The following is a 17,714-nucleotide window of genomic DNA, read 5'->3' as shown; positions in this document are numbered from 1 at the left end:
GTCGCACACGCACACGGACAGCAATCCCGCACAGAGGTCTGATACCGTGCAGAATCCTAAGCCCTGAGCGTGAGTTAGGCGCAGGGTCAGGCTGCCAGCCTGGGTCCCCAAGCACCGGCTCCCTGTAGCGGCTGCCATCACCCCCCGGCACCGGCAGCGGGCGGATAAGGAGCAGCCATAGCGAACCTCCCCTCGCCCCGCCCCCTGCCGCACTAGCCCCCCCCGCCCCATCGCCCCGCCCCCGGACGTGACGCCGCCGCCGCCATCCCAGGAGCCGGAAGCGCCGCGCGAGCCGTAAACAGCCCCCGCCGGAGCCCGCGGCGGCGCCGCGTCCATCTTGTGCAGCCCCGCCCGGCGCGGACCATGGGCAGCGTGCTGGGGCTCTGCTCCGTCGCCAGCTGGGTAAGGCCGCTCACGGGCTCTCCCCTCCCGGTGTCCCGCACGGCGTCGCCCCGCCGGGCGCTTCCGAAGCCGCGTTACCGAGCGGGAGGCGTCCAAGCTCCCCCGTCCCTAACTCGCCTTAAAAGCCTAACTCGGTGTTCGTGAAGTTCGGTTTGGGGAAACGGCGCTCCTGTGACGCCCCGCTGCCGGCCGTTGTGTTCAGGGCTTCTTCCTTGCGGCTTTGTCTGGGGCAGCTCCGCCCCTCTGTGACAGCTTTGTCTTGTCGGGGCGGCTCTGCGCCGTGCTCCCGTGGTGTCATCCGCCTCTGAGCGCTTGGAAACAGTGCTCCAAGGGGGGTTTAAATCTGTTAGCACCGCGCAGAGGATCGTAGAGATCGGTGAAGGTCCTTCCCGGCGGGCATCTTCCCCGTCGAGGCATTGCTGACTTATCTCTAAGGGATGATGTCTTTCTAAATCTAGGCCTTGTGTGAATAACTCACGGTCACGTGGGTGGTGAATCTTCAGACGTTTGGGATAAAAATCTCAGTGGGATTGTGGAAGCCTAGATTTCCATACCAAAAATATTGCATTTATTGTGCTTAGATAAAATGAAGTTGTATCTATTTAAATAGGAGCTCATATAGCCCACAGTCTACTAAAGCTTCATATAGATTCAAGCTCCTATCTCAATACTATAATACACCAATTGATATAACTTTATTTTTTCCTAGTAGAGAGTAGTGATATTGAGAGTGGTGATAACGTAACTCCTTAATCTGCTGTGCAAAATTAATAGAAGGACCATAGAGATGGTAAATTACTGAGTATGAAGTAAGCTTCCAGGCTGAGAGGCATGTAAATAAGCTACCAGAGTGCTGATAATATCCTGCTAAAGAGATACTGTCAGTGTTCGTTTTGCTTTAATCAACATTCTAAACACCACTTAATGGATTAAGCTAGTTAGGGTTTAATTGCTAGCTGAATAGAGATAACTTAACATTTTTAATTGTTGCCAAATACCGGGTGACAGTATAGCTAGTTGTAATGAAAATAATCAAGTTAAAATATGTTGTGTTTCAAGTGCATGAACAACCTTTCTGGTGACTGACTGGTGTTTGCAGTGCATGAAGAATCCTTGTATGGTTGCTCTTGCTTTTGAGTGTTGTTTTCTCTAGAGAGAAATGCTTTCAAGTTCCGCTAATGGTCTTTTAAATAAAATGACTTAGGTAATCAGGTAATCTTGGTTAAATCACATTTACAGTGGGTGACTCTCATCCCTTCCTTTAAAGTGCCTAGACAAACAGTTGTTGTTTTTTTTTTTTTTTTCCCCGATGGCTTTAAAGTGTTGACTTTCTTTCCACGGTTAAAACCACAGCTAATCGGCACTTACAGCCTATGCAGCATAGGAATCGAAAGTGGCTGTGGTCCCTAAGGATGTGTCTGTGTAAACAACTCATGGCTCTGAAAGAGGAACCAGCTGTGAGGGGGGTGCGTGGGGGGAACCAGATGGGGGGTGTGTGCTGGGGCAGGCTGTGCCACGGCCGGGATTACTGCTCCATGTCTCTCTAGGAAGACGCTGCTGCTGGCATTGCTTTGTGGGGCCCTGCATTGTGCCACGCAGAGCTGTGCTGAGTAACTGACCTCGGCATCCAACCTCATGCCTTTATTTCTTCTTGATATTTTTTTTTTGTGTGGCGGTACTTCTGGTTATGACTGCAGTCTGCAGGACTGTGCTGATCTGGCAGTCTGTAAGAGCAAAGAAGAGCCTGTGAGAGACAGGGGGTGGGGAGAAGCCTTAAAGAGCATTGTCATCTCACCGAAAGGTTTCTGATCCTGGTGGCCTGGATCAGTCAGTCCTGATGGTTTTACTGGGGCTTGCTTGTATTGCAGTGCCCTCTGAAACAGCTTGTCTGCTGCTTCCTGTGCTTTAATACTCTCTGTCAAGGCAAACATCTTGATTGAATTGGTTGCTTTAAGCATATGGGTAGGGATGATGTAGCTAAAACCTAACTAGGCCCAGTGGGGGCTTAGTGTTTGTGCAGACACTGAATTCAGTGCATAATCATTTAGACTATATCCCAGTAAGAAGATTACATTTGATATCAAAAGCTTATTCGGTGCACATCAGTGGTAGTAATGCTTGACTTGCAGTAGACTTATGGGGTTTTCTTTCTCCTGTGTCCTGCAACGTTCATCTTGTGCGATCCTCCTGTAATTTCCACTGTCCTAGAGACTGAAGTGATGAGTTTGGCAAGTGTGAGTTAGCTGCCTGTCCGACTGGTTGCTCCTGGAATAGGTGTGTTCTTATTGTGCATCCATGAACACCACTGAGCTGCTTTTTTTCTAAAAAATGTGCAGAAATGTGTGTTGGTCGGTAGGTTCAACAGTTAGTGGATGGCACAAGATTTTTGTTGTCATGATTTGCCCATTATTGTCCTAGCTTCCTTATGAAAATGAGTTAAAAACTAATTGCAGAGTAGCTCTTTGTCTGCATCTGTGACTAAGCTGAATTTCACCTGAGGAGTTAATTTTAAGCTTTGATGTGTGTAATGGTAGCTTGCTCTTTGCACTGTGGTGTTGTCTGTAGGCCCAGAGCTCTGAATTTGGGAGGACAGAAATTGACAGAGACTGTCCTTATCTCTTATAAACTGCATTCCATGGGCAGATTCCTTTTTGTTCCCTCTTCTATTTGAAGGCTACTACTCATTAGCAATGGTTTTGATGATAGTATAATAATATTATTTTATGGGAGTGGTGTATATTTATGTATCTTTCTGGAAGAAAGAGGGACTGTAACGTGGCTTCCCGTAGGAGCCAGCTTATATGAATAGTATCGGTAAGTATCTCTTGCTCAGAGATGTGCATAGTCACAGCTTGTAAGAATGAGCTGTTTGGGGCCACGTGTTTTAAAAGCTGATGTTGCTCAGACATGAAAATCAAGCGAGGCATGTTGCCTCAGTTAGGGCACGTGTTTCCCGCTGAGGTGGACACGGTGATCTTTCTTTCAGCTCCTGTGAGCCTCTAGAAACATCCAGGTTAGGTGCAGTCCGGTGTGTTCCTTTTGATACACTCAGAAGGAAGCTGCCTCGATTACTTAGGCATTTAACAAGCTATTTAACAGTTATTTAACAGTTAACAGGAGTTATTTTTATGCCCAGCAGTCCTTGCACCAACTTGTCTGCAGCAGATGAACCTAGTCTCGTATACTGCTCTGCTGAATTCAACCTTTTTTCAGCAATATCTTTGAAAATATGAATGCACACAGAATTAGTTCAATAAATTAATGTTTTGAGCAGAAAATAGGAATATCCTTCAGTAGAGAGGTTATTTATTTGGGGGGAGGAAATACCATAAATACATAAGCACTCTAAAAAGTCCTGATGCATCCGAAGCCAATATTTGCCATACATTTCCTGCTTACTAAGCACAAACACCCCTAATGTATTGCTGGTAATCAACATCTTCCTACGCTTTGTGTTGCAATGTTACCGAATAGAGAAGGAGGAGGTCAAAAAGAGCACACTGGAATAGTTACAGTGAAAATCTAGTTAATTTCACTTTTTTTTTTTTTGTGGCAAAGCAGTTTTAATTGTGATGTTTGTTAATTTAAAAATGATTGTGTAGCATAGCAGAGGGAAAACTCCTGGCTCTTGTGTCCTTAAGAAAGAGCATGGACAGGAATATAAGGCAATCATTTAAAAGCCCCGGGTTGTGGGTCCAGCATGTGGCTCTGGTTGAACCTGTCAGAGGAGAAGATGTGTCCGTTTTCCCCAGGGCTCTCAGGAGCCTGCCGGCAGCATCCTGGCAGCCTTCCTGCTGGCCCCGGGGCCTTGCCGGTGGTGCCAGGCTGCTGGTGTCCTGTTTGCCGAGTGACTCAACTGGTAGGAACTCTCCGGCACATGCCCACACCCTGGATGGTTGACGTGCCCTCGTCATGTGGCCCTGTTGCTATTCCCGTTCTCCCGTGTTTGAGTGTCTTTCCGGTGGTGACTGACACCAGTGATGGCTTTTATTGCCAGACAGAGGTGTACCTGAGCTCGTGCCGGGGGAGCAGCGAGGTTTGCAGCAGTGTGGGGGCTGCGTGGGTTGCAGGTTATCTTGTAGCTTACATGGAACAGTACTTGCTTAACGAACCTGGTGGCAACTGTAGCAGGGGATGCATTTGATTCTCACATTGGTAGACTTTACTGAAACTGAATAATTTGTGGCCTCCGAAACCTTAACTATTAACCACTCACTGGAATTTCCCATCTTTTTTTTTTTTCATAAAATAATTTATTAGTGAACAAGGAAAAAAAAAGCAATTTTGATTGAATCTTCCCTCTTCTGGCTTACGTTTAGTTGTGGGCGCTTGCCTTTCTTTTGCTCCCTGAATGGTCATGCAGCAAGTGACAAAGAATTGGTGAGGGGTGAGGTACAGGTGTTTTCAGTGAATCTGCTCCCTTCTTCCCCCAGCTTTCTGATTAAGAAAAGATTTCACCCAATGCAAGTAATTTTTTGTCCTCAATTGACCCCCGTAGCATCTACAACTATAGAGCATTCCTATCCAACTCTTGCCGTTGATATTTGGTAGAGCTGATAATGCATGCTTTGCTTTATTTGTGTGCTTTGTGACTGTGCGTTGCCAGCTAACAGAGAATTATGTGATACCTAAATGTGAATAGCTGTTAAAAATGCAATAAATTGCAGCCCCAGCTTTAGGCTGTTTTACCCGTTGTCTGTGCTGCATGACTCTGCCCCAGTAAGGACTGCAGCCCAGCTCTGGTAGGTGCTGAAGACATACCTAGATGGTGCTTGGACTCGGACTTTTTTCTGTGGGGTGTGTTTCATCTCTGCAGCTGTGGATGGGAGGATGTAGTTGCTAAGCAGAAGTAATCCTTGAATCTTAATTAGATGAAATAAAATATAAAAACGAGAACAAGTAAGCCAGAATCCAGTCTTCCATTCCTTTGAATGGATAAATGATTACTTTTGATGTGGCAGTAATTGTACTGTACAGTGGTACACTAGGAACTGCTGCCACGGTTGTTAGGAGGCTCTGTAACACGTTGCAGCCACTCCATCTACGCTGGAGATGAGATGCATGGCATGAGTCATTTTCCATCTAACTTCTGGGGATCCGTACAGCCTGATTGTGACCAAGGAATGCAAAGCTTTCTAAAGAAATTGTTTTTACCTTCTGTGTCCCTGTCAGATACCATGTTTGTGTGGAAGTGCCCCGTGTCTGCTGTGCCGATGCTGCCCCAGTGGAAACAACTCCACCATCACAAGGCTGATTTATGCGTTCTTCTTACTCCTCGGTGTGAGCGTTGCCTGTGTGATGTTAATACCAGGAATGGAAGAGCAGCTGAAGAAGGTCGGGTTACTTCTTTGTTAACATGTTTGGTAGAACAAATGTTGCAGATAATAGTAAATGATATCCCGAAAGCACGGGTTTTATTTAAGTACAACATTTTGCTGCAACCTGTGCTTCACAATCACTATTACTTTGACTGTAGATCAAGTAAATGATGAACTCTTGGGAGCATCACTGCATAGATGAAAAGCACTATTTAGAAATAAAATTGTATCTCTTCTTTAATCGCTTGAATAAGAAAGATAAGTCTTTCCTCAAACAGGAAACTGTAATTAATATTTGTAGAGGTTTAAATTGTTTATTATTGAGGTGCTTGTGTTTGTGGCACTTAATTGATTTTGTTTGATGTTAATAAGAGTATAAAAGAGGAAAAGAACCACAGTCTAACATTATTTTCTAGTTTTCATTGTTCTCTAATAGTTAAAATTTTAAGTCTGCATATATGTAGCAAAAACATTTTTTACTAAGGACAGTAGTATTTTTTTCACCCAGGGAAGTGGGAAGTGCTTAGATAATTTTTACAGTTTTAGTTAATAAAGTTATATCTACTTTTGGTAGATAGTACATTCTGTTAGGCAAGCTTTTGTTCTTCCACTTAATTCAATACATTTAATAAAATTCATTTAATATTTGGCTTAAACTTTAACTATACAGCTCTGCAGTATCACTTTCTGCAAAGTTTGTAGTTGCATAAAGTTACAATATTAATGAATTGTATATTAACAAAATGCTAATATGTATTTACTCACTTTATTGAGCTGTAAAAGGCATCCTGTATCTTGTGCTTATCACAGATTCCTGGATTTTGTGATGGAGGGATTGGAACAGCCATTCCCGGTGTGCATGGCCATGTGAATTGCGATGTATTAGTTGGTTACAAAGCAGTGTACCGTGTGTGCTTTGGTATGGCCATGTTCTTTCTTCTCTTCTCCTTACTGATGATCAAAGTGAAGAGCAGCAATGACCCAAGAGCAGCTGTGCACAATGGGTAAGATGCAGAAATGAGAAGTGAGGCGGGCGGTTGTGTGTGTGATGCAGCTACTGTGAAAATTAAGCCTGCAGTTAAGCGTGCTGCTCAAGTGTACTGTTCCACAAACAAAGAATTTTGAAAAGTGAGAGGAGTGTTGTTGCAGTAGAAGGCATTCAAAGTTAGAGTTCTTAGAGCAGATTAATTTTTGTAAAAGAAAAAGATACACATGGCGTTAGTTTTCAGAGCCTTAACTATGACAGTGGGTAATCTGTCCAGATGTTTCCCAAAATTAGTTTCTGCTTTTGTCCAAAGAAAACAAAATTTAAAAATAAAAAATGGTACCAGGTTTCATTCTACTGAGATTTTTTTTCATAAGTAGAAAGTTTAAAAAGCCTCACTTGTCCTCTAGGAGTTGCATTCCGTCTAACTTTGATGTTTATTGAGATTCTCTGTATATGTAGATATGTAACATCTCTTATCTCCTTGCTATCTTTTCTTCAGTCTTCTTCTGTAAATAAGGAAAAATAAGTTGTGTAGTTTGAGTGTCCCAATATTTTTTTGGTTTCATTACAGTTACTTTTATGAGACTGAAGATATTAGTGGAATTTCAGCTTGCAGGTTGACTCAAGTGATACTTTTCTTCCAAGGTCAACCTACATGTAATGTAACTTCTTAAATCTGTAGGGGGGAAGAAAATCAGGACTGAACAGAATATTGCTTTAGTTCTTTTCTTTGTTTAGGTCTAAAGAAAAAAATCTGGATATGGTATTGTTAAGATGCATTAGCAGTAGGAACTCAGTTCAGCTTTTTTTTTTCTCCCCTTACTTTGTTCATGAGAGTATCCCCTAAATCTTTCCAGTACTACCACAGGTAACTGTCTGAAAACATATTTGTTAAAAGCAAAAAGGAAATGGATCAAGTATGTTCTGTTACAAACACTTTGAGGAGTGGGTGTGTGAGGTTTTTTAACAATAAAAACATTTTACATGGTATGAAATCTTCTTACCGAAGACCACTTCTCTGTTTGGGATCTCTTGTTACACTTATCTGAAGCCTCAGTGCAAATTTAAGTACTTTCTATACAATCTACAGCAGTTTACTCTTAGCCAATCTAGTATCAACAGTAGGATAAAAGGAAAAATGATATTCTGTGACAGTTACCAGTAAAATATTTAATGATGATAACTTCCAACACCTCTGTAGCAGGTAGTTGCTTCAATAATATGCTTTACAGGTAGCTTTGTGAAACCGTGGGTTTTGATTTTGAAATTGTGTGTATCCTCACTAATAGTTTGCAATGTAATCTTTCTGTCAGTCATTTGAAATATTCAGAATATTAAGGTTTCCCATGCATATGCACTTCTTCACACTTGTACGTCAAACGCAGTTGATTTGATCCAGTGCCAGTGTTCACTTTCTTTGCTTTTGTAACAGCAGTCAGGATGGCTTCTTGCCTCAGGGTAATAAAAATAATAGGGGGAAAAAAACAGTTATAATAGTTGCAATGTATTCAGGGGATTGTTGCTGGCTTGCACAGAGCGCATGGCAGCTGTAGGTGTTACTTCAGAGAAGTCTTTTCAGCTATCATGCAAGCTGTATGTGGATAAAGCATTAAAATCCTTTTAAATATCTGGAATTAAGGAATAATTACACAAAATTGAAACCGTTCTTATTTCTATATCTGATAATGACATTTGCTTAAAAAAAAAAAAACACATGTGGTTTCAATAACTAGTTTTTGTGGGTAGTGGTTAGGGGTTAGGGTTTTGGTGGTGGTTTTTTGGTGGGTTTTGGTGGTAATTTTTTTAATGTATTATACAATATTTTTCCAAAGTGAATTCAGCTTTAATATTAGGTTTGGTCACTATATCACAGTGAATTCAGTTTTCCCATATTCTGCACTTCTTTCATCTTACATAGTTCTTTTCTATGCAATTGAAGTTCTCTCAAGAGTTCTTATCTGAAGACGTTTAATCTCATTTTTGGGCTGTTATGATCAGGTGGTGGTGACTGAAGTACGGAAAAAGATGGGAAGGGTTAGAAAACTTGAACACCATGCAGCTGTTTGACATTGTGAGGGTGTGGTACGTGTCTTTGTGCTATCTTGAGTTTTGAAGTACATGTAGTTGGTATTGTGCCTATATTTGGAGCTGTGTCATTCTGATCAGGAAGTCTTTACCATCTTATAGTTATGTTGAGGGTAATTTTTCAATTTGAAGTTCCCGATGCAGGATATTTGAACAGTCTGCATTTGGTGTGTGCGTGGTGAATCTTTGGATAACACTAAAAGACTTCCCTGTCTTCTATGTAAGAGACATCTGACCTGTTGTTTGTCCAGGAGCACATATGTTTTATTGGAAAAAGTGCAATGCTGCTGGTTTCAAACAAGGGCTTTGAATTCAGTTGTTTGCTTTCTGTCGAGGATAAATCCATTGTTTTTGTTGCTGTGATAAATCTTCATCAGGTGTCAGCGTAAAGTCTGAAGTTATATGGGAAGAGTCTAGGCTTTTATACATCTCTGTGTAAGAAATGATTTGAGACTGGTAGGGAATTCCAGCATAAAATTTTTCTCATTGTAGGCACCAACCAAATCCTCTACTTTTTTAGTTTTAATATTAAAAACAGGTAAAGGCTTTTTTATTTTTTGTGCCCATGACTTAAGTATACATGGAGTTCAATAACCTCATTTCTCTAGGTAAAAACCTTTGGGGTAAAAACTCACAACTTTGTACCATCCTGGCTTTGTACATCAGGGAGATAATTATGGGAAATAAGTACTGAAACCATGCTGTGAGTCTAGCATGGTTTAAGCATCATTTTCTGGAAGGGGAAAAAAGCCTTGGGTAGATAGAATAAGATTTTTATCTTGAAAAAGCTGAGTTAAGAATGAATGAATTAAAAAACAAGCCTTCTAAGAATGTGCATTTTGTGTTGGCTGAGTCTCTGTGAAGCGGATCATGTTTCAGTAGATGCCTGACTTCTTTTTTCCTTTTTTTTCCTTTTAGATTCTGGTTCTTTAAATTCGCAACAGCACTTGCAATTAGTGTTGGAGCCTTCTTCATCCCAGAGGGACCTTTTACTACTGGTAAGAGAATATTGGCCTTCTACTGGATCACGGTGGATCATACTGGTTTTAAAACTAAAGTGTGTGCTGATAGCTTTTTTTTTTTCTGTATCTGCATAACTATAGACCTTTTCTGTGTTTGAGACAGAGCAGTATATTATAAATGGCTCTAAACTGGTTTTATTTCTCTTTATAGTATGGTTTTATGTAGGTATGGCTGGAGCATTCTGCTTTATTCTTATTCAGCTGGTCTTGCTTATTGACTTCGCCCACTCCTGGAATGAATCTTGGGTTGAAAAAATGGAGGAAGGAAACTCAAGATGCTGGTATGCAGGTATTGTATTACAACTGAAAAATAAATAAATTTCATTGTGTTGAATACATCATTCACCAAAATAGTGTATTTTACAAGAGTGCAGAAGATCTACTTTGAGCACAAATATCATTTTTTCAGATGGTATAGTTTAGCTCAGTTGTCAAGCTGTCCTTTTGGTACCAAGTTAAAAATGGAGATAGAGGGTGGAGGGTGGGAGAAGAGCAGCTCCCGCTGACTAGTAAGATCTAATCTCTAGGCATGTGGTATCAATTTATGAGAGCAGAGAAGTGGCTATTATAGTGTGTGTTTCTTCTACCCAGTCATAGGCTTTGTTACACCTTAACACCGATTAAAAATAAACTAGCCTACTACTGTTCATATTAGGCATAAGCTCAATATGTTTGCCTGTCATTCTTCTAAGATATTGTGGTTGTTTCACCCTCATGGGCAGCTAAACTCCACCAAAACCACTCTTTCATTCCCTCTCCTCAAAGGAACAGGGGGAGATCACTTGCCAGTTACTTTCGTGGACCAAACAGACTCAGCATAGGGAGATGAATAGAATTTATTTCCTATAACTAACAGACTAGAGCAGTGAGAACTCAAAGCACCTTTGTCCAAACCACCCTCTTCTGTGTCTTCCCCCCTGAGCAGCACAGTGGAATGGGCGCTGTGGTCATTCCTTAAGGCTTCATCTCCGCTGCTCCCTCACAGTCACTCTCTGCCCCTGCTCCCCGTGGGGTCCCTCCCACGGGATGCCGTCCTTCCCGAACTGAGCCTGCGGGGGCTGCCCACAGGCAGCAGCTCTTCAAGAACTGCTCCCACACGGCTCCGTCCCACGGGGTCCATCCATCCCCCAGGAGCAAACTGCTCCAGCACGGGTCCCCCACGGGCGGCAGCTCCCCCCAGCCCCCCTGCTCCTGCGTGGGCTCCTCTCCACGGGCTGCAGCTCCGGCCCGGGGCCTGCTCCTGCGGGGGCTCTCCATGGGCCGCAGCCTCCTCCAGGCCACATCCACCTGCTCCACCGGGGGCTCCTCCATGGGCTGCAGGGGAACTGCTGCTCTGTGCCTGGAGCACCTCCTGCACTGACCTGGGGGTCTGCAGGGCTGGTTCTCATTCCTCTCTCCCAGCTGCAGTTGCACAGCAGTTTTTTTTTCCCCCCATTCTTCAATCTGCTCTCCCAGGGGCCCAACCAGCATTGTTCCCTGGCTCTGCTCTGGCCAGCAGCAGGTCCCTTTTGGAGCCGGCTGGAGCTGGCTCTACTCTGACATGAGGCAGCTTCTGAACTCTGCTCACAGAAGCCACCCCTGCAGCCCCCTGATACCAAAATCTTATTATGTAAACCCACTGTGGGCATATACTGAGTGAACAGCTGAGATAGTGAAGGAAAGTACAAGTCATTTCACTGGAGAAATATGTTAATTTTAATAAAGCAATTTCAGATGTGATGATTTAGTCTTTTCAAAAGAAAGCTCAGCCTGTCTTTGTACAGTGGGTGCTTCAGTTTGTTCTTTAATATTCTTAATAAGATGGAATTGGGAAATAGGTTTTGTATTTCTTTCTGTTGGAGAAGTGGTTATTCAGTTTCTTTTTTTTTAAGCCTTTGTCCAAAGTGTTTGTAGTAGAACTATATTCCTTCATTCTTGGTGGTCTTGGTTGCTCTTAGAGCACTGGGAAATGAAATATGGCTTTGTGCTTCACATTTTTTTTTAACATCTCAGGTTATTTAGAGGAATCTATTTCATTTACATTTCAAAGCCCAGAGCTGCTCTCCAATTCTGTCTTTGTATAAAATATCCCAAACATGATCATCATCCAATATTATTTCAGTTTTACTAGTCTATTAATAATAAATTTTAACTCTGTTTTTGTTTCTCTTCACAGCTCTGCTGTCAGCCACAGCTGTCAATTATCTGCTGTCTCTAGTAGCTATTGTCTTGTTTTATGTTTATTACACTCATCCAGAAGGTTGTTCTGAAAACAAGACATTCATCAGTGTTAATATGTTGCTGTGCATCGGTGCTTCTGTAATGTCAATTCTGCCAAAGATTCAGGTATGGCTTTAATTCTGTTATCTTCTGGTTTTCTGTGTTGTTATTTCAGTGTTAGAAACCTGTTACGCAATCATGCCCGAGACCTTTTAATTGCTTAACTTTGCTTTTTCGTCACTACTTCATACAGGAATCTCAGCCAAGGTCTGGTTTGCTGCAGTCTTCTGTGATCACAATTTATACCATGTATTTGACTTGGTCAGCCATGACCAATGAACCAGGTAAGTGTAGCAATAGTATATGGCTTTTTGGGTGCCAGGTTAGCAGTAAACTGTATCTTCACCTATTTGTGAGGCAGTATTGGAATGAGGTGTTACAATGTATGCAAGTTAGAGGCAGGCATAGTTTGCGGTTTCTCCCACAGCCCCAAATTCCTGTAATAACACCGAAAAAACAGTTCTTCCAAAGATCATGTTTTTTACTTGCTCTTATGTTTATTGTATAGAAGAATTTCTACATGTTGTTGGCGGGGTTGCAGTGGTCTAAAATGGTTACAAGTCTCATTTCCATACCAGGTTTCAAGCTTCTTGCCTGGTGACTGAGCTGCTGCTGCTTTGTGTTTTTCCTAATGGAAGATTTTTATCTTGTCTGAAAACAACTGAACGTCTATTTAAAAATAAATAAATAATTCCATTGATGGACATAAACCCCCAAATACTGATTTTGGGGGCTTTTAATTGCCTCTGGCATTGAAGTGGCCCTTTAATCTTAATCATGGACAATATTTTGTGCTTCTGTGTAACACCATTGATGTGAGTCAGCGTAACTATTGAGGTGTTACGGGAAAATACGTTTCTGATACTTTCTGCTCTTTCATTTGTGTTACCTGTGGATGCTGAGAGTTGTAGCATTCTTTTTTAACTTTGAAATGATTCCCAATCTATAGAGTATGTAGTTTTCAAACTTGGTTTCTAGCAGTAGAATTTCTTACATTTAATATGCAGAGCACCTTTATTTTGTTGAATCTAATTATGAGATGCAACAGTAAAGCACGTGATACATAGAGCAGATAGAGGATTTAAAACTTGTACAAGAGTTTTATGTAACATACAGCCATTTTTCTGCTTTAGAGATTCTATAGGCTACAATTAGATTTGGAGCTTTTATCATCCAAGATTTTGACGGTCACAAAGTTTCTTTGTATTACGCTGTGTTGTGCTTTAACTGGACCGGCAGCTAAACACCACACAGCTGTTTGCTCACCCTCCCCCTTCCCTCTCTGGGATAGGGGAGAGAAACAGGAAAGTGAAGCCTGTGAGCTGAGATAAAGACAGTTTATTAAGACAGGAAGATAATAATAACAATAATAATGATGATGATGATGATAATAGTATTACTAATAATAACGTGTACAAAACAAGTGATGCACAATGCAATTGCTCACCACCCTCTGACCAATGCCCAGCCTATTCCTGAGCAGCCGGCCCCCCACCCCGGCTAGCCACCCCTATATATTGTTTAGCATGACGTGAGATGGTATGGAATACCCCTTTGGCCAGTTTGGGTCAGCTGTCCTGGGTCTGTCCCCTCCCAGCTCCTGCTGCACCCCCAGCCTGCTCGCTGGCAGGACAGAGCGAGAAGCCGAAAAGTCCTTGGCTTGGTGTAAGCACTGCTCTGCAACAATTAAAACATCAGCATGTTATCAGCGCTCTTCTCATCCTAATCCAAAACATAGCACCCTACCAGCTACTATGAGGAAAATTAACTCTGTCCTAATTGAAACCAGGACACTCTGCATTCACCGTAGAAATAAAACAAGAACAGAACAAATATTTAAACGTGTATGTAAGTTCTAACATAATTTCCTTCACAGATAGGCGCTGTAACCCGAGTTTGCTGAGCATCATTGGTTACAATACCACCACCATTCCAACCCAAGGTCAAGTGGTGCAGTGGTGGGATGCACAAGGAATTGTAGGACTGATTTTGTTTTTGCTGTGTGTCCTCTATTCAAGGTAAGATTGCTTTTAAAAAAAATCCTATTAGCTTGTATTACTTCCGTTTGTTAGATACGAAATTGTATTCATTTGGGTAATGGTACTGTGTCTTTTCCTGTCAAATACAGCATCCGAACATCCAATAACAGCCAAGTTAACAAGCTGATGCTGACCAGCGATGAATCAACACTGATCGAGGATGGAATGCCCAGGAACGATGGCTCCCTTGATGATGGAGATGATGTGCACCGAGCCATAGATAACGAAAGGGATGGAGTTACTTACAGTTACTCCTTCTTTCATTTCATGCTTTTCCTGGCATCACTGTATATCATGATGACACTTACCAACTGGTACAGGTATCTACATTTGATAATACAGAATGCTAATAATCTGCATACAAGAAGCTACATTTAGCTGGATTAAGTCTTATAACAACTAAAAATAACAAGGACGGACCAGGTGTTTACTGACAGAGCTAGAAAAAAGAGGTAGGACATGGTAAATGCCAGCGGGTCAAGGGAGGTGTTCCCTGAGTGCTGAGTAGGTGAAACAACTACTCAGCACTGGTGAAACCACAGTTGGAATGTTGGGTCCAGTTCTGGTAGTTCTGGTCTCCCCAGTATAAGAGAGACCTGGATGTAATGGATAGAGTCCCACAAAGATGATGAAGGAACTGGAGCATCTCCTGAGGCTGAGAGAGTTGGGACTGTTCAACTTGGAGAAGACTCAGGTGGAACCTCATCTGTGTGTATAAATACCTCAAGGGAGGGTGCAAAGAGGGCAGTCAGGCTCTTCCAGTGGTGTCTAGTGACAGGACAAAAGGCAATGGACGCAAACTGTAACACAAGAGCTTGTCTGAACATCAATAAACATTTTTTTTCACAGTGGGGGTTATCAAGGACACTAGCAAAGATTGCCCAAGAAAGGTTATGAAGTCTTCCTCCTTGGAGATATCCAAAAGCTGCCTTGACATGGTACTGAGCAACCAGCTCTAGATGTCTCTGCTTGAGGAGGGAGGTTGGAGCAGATGACCTCCAGAGGTCCCTTCTAACCTCAGCTGTTCTATGTTGGGGTCTATAGTGGAAGCAAATTAAATTGCCTGCTTGCTGAAATGTCTTCCTAGATGTGAGTTCAGTGAGTTATTTGGGTAGTCTTTCCACCTATGTACATCTGATAATATACAAACAGATGTGTAACAGCTTGAGCAGACGTTATTCAGAATTCAAAACAAAAATTAAAGGTCTCTAATAATTTGTTAATGAACTCTTTGTACCAAAGTAACAGAACTAGAAAGATTTTCTTCTAGAGTAACTCTTAATAGATCTGTTCTGGATTTGATTTGTGGCCCTTCTTGGGTCAATATTACAAGAAGATTATTAAGTCTCAGGGGTTGTCTTTGCACTAGATAAATTGCATTACTAGTATGTATATAAATACTATCCAATTCCTCTTTCCACAGATTTGCATAGTAATTATTTCTGCTTCTTGACAAATTCTCTTATGATGTACATTCTGAGCTTCTGTTGCTTTCCAGTCTCCTGTGACAGCAACTTAGAAATGGCATTTTCATGCAGATTGGTGTGAACTGACTGGAAGAAGGGTAGAAGAGGTGTCCTTTGAAAATGTTGAAGAGTAGCTTACTATACTGCCATGTCATATTAAAACAGAAAAGCAAACTTATTTTCTTTCTTTCAGTCCGGATTCTTCTTATGAGACAATGACCAGCAAATGGCCGTCTGTCTGGGTGAAGATATCTTCCAGCTGGATCGGCATCGTGTTGTACGTGTGGACTCTGGTTGCTCCGCTGGTTCTCACAAACCGTGACTTTGACTAAGCAAGCATTGCATTAGCTTCATCATGTCTTTAAAACAAACAGTATTCCAGGTTATAGTGTAGCTGTAAATATGTGTGCACACGTGCTGTCCATGTAGTATACCCCGCTTTATTCTGCATGATCACCTCGAATCGTGTATTTTTGTCATTTCACCAAATGACTTTTTCTAACTGAGCTCAGTGACAATTGCTACGATGATGGTTTTCTTAGGATTACTCTAGATCTAGTGCGTTGGAAGCATTAGATAAATCAAAGCCTTGGGGAAGTAGGTCTTTCTCCCCACTCCTCAATTGCATTAAATAGTTTTAGGGAAAAAATGCGCAAGTGTTAACCAGAGTAACAAAACTGTATTAGATCAGGCTTTGCAAGAAAAGGGGGGGGCTGCCTTTGATAATCCACGTTGCCTTGAATCCAAAGTAAGTCTTGAGTAAGCATTGTTAGACTCAAAATTGCACGTTAGAGCTTATGGGACACGTTGCATCATGTTGGCAATAAAAGCCTGACCTTTTCTTGTAAAGGCAGCAATACCTTTAGCACAAATATTAATTGGGGAAACTTGCACCTGAGGTTGTGGAGAGGCTAACATCCTCCTGGGAATGACTGGATCCATTGCAGGCAGGAAGACAGACAGACTGGGGGAAAAAAAACATCCTGGTAGCAGATGCTCAGATGCATGTTTTTAAGGCACCTGTTTACAATATGCATCTACATATTTTTAAAAAGTAGTTTAAACTGAATAGCTGTGCTGTAATTTATTGCTGTTGTGTGTGCCATCTTCTTTCTTGGCTAAGTTACAATCAGAGGGTTTGCAGGGAGTCGAGTGATGAAAACCGTAGGCCCTTCAGAGGAATTTCTGTGGTATAGTGATTAAAATAGAAGCAGAGGAAAAGGAGCACTGAAATTGCAGTAACTAGCAGAGGCTTGCATTAAATGAGACTTCAACAGAAGTGTTTCTTAATACATTTGGGGCTCTAAATTTTGATCTCTTTTAATGTGTTTTGTTTTTTTTGCTGTCCATTGCTAGAGATGGACTTGAGCCTACAAAGTAGTTCTAGACGAAAGGTAAAACATTAGGTGTTTGATTAAAATACTGTATAGTATTGTGCAGTTATGAAATCTTAAATACCTTTGTGCTTGCTGCTTTGTAACTGAAGTACATAAGCTGCATTATTTATATATTTCTGTTACTTGCTACAAGCTGAAATTTGAGCAGTCTGATTGGGGGTTACCCTAAAGCCTTTAGCAGATGTCACAATTATCTGTTACTGTGGTGTTTATACCATTACTTCCTGTTGCTAATTCTTCTCTAAGCTTTTATTTTAAGTTTACTCCTAGACACTGACACTTATTGCAGAAATGACATGTCAGTCAAGCTTGAGATGGTAATGAAAGGATTAGTAAGGCTTGTAGTAATTTGGAATATGTGGTTACCTTATTAATAAATAAATTTGGATGAAACTGCGTAATGACTTTTCATGTCTCATACTACTGCTGAACATGGTGGATGGTGCCTGGTTTTGCATTGTATTCTAATCTTACCTTCCTGGCCCTTGAGATCTTGTGCAAGTCTGTGAAGTTTTCCATGTTGTCTCTGCCCTGTGTAGTCATCTCTCTCACATGTGTAAAACTTGTGTTTTAACTGCATGCCCCACTTCATCAGGAAACAATTTGGGCTGCATTATATTGCACTTCTTCTAAGCTTAGGTAAGACACTTGAATGCTGATGTTAATATGGTAGTTTCCCAGTCCTGTAACAAGTAACTGGTCCTTCCCTGAAAGAGGAAGGTGCGTAGTCAGAAGTCA

The 17,714-nt window shown here is 41.8% G+C and overlaps 1 protein-coding gene across 1 annotated transcript; it reads left to right on the top strand.

The window, feature by feature from the left end:
• Nucleotides 1–233: 233 nt before the first annotated feature.
• SERINC1 (serine incorporator 1) lies at nucleotides 234–17,369 on the top strand. The gene is made up of 10 exons (XM_083830890.1): nucleotides 234–402; nucleotides 5,575–5,736; nucleotides 6,531–6,724; nucleotides 9,712–9,791; nucleotides 9,967–10,104; nucleotides 11,971–12,140; nucleotides 12,268–12,358; nucleotides 13,951–14,092; nucleotides 14,203–14,433; nucleotides 15,773–17,369. Exons 1-10 carry the CDS (start codon nucleotides 364–366, stop codon nucleotides 15,909–15,911), a joined length of 1,386 nt encoding a protein of 461 aa, XP_083687016.1. The 5' UTR covers nucleotides 234–363; the 3' UTR covers nucleotides 15,912–17,369.
• Nucleotides 17,370–17,714: the final 345 nt, after the last annotated feature.

This window comes from Anser anser (assembly GCF_964211835.1).
Source record: "Anser anser genome assembly, chromosome: 3".
In the NCBI taxonomy this organism is placed as follows: Eukaryota; Metazoa; Chordata; class Aves; order Anseriformes; family Anatidae; genus Anser; species Anser anser.
Note: the sequence above shows the minus strand (reverse complement) of the source record. Positions and strands in the feature narration are given on the sequence as shown.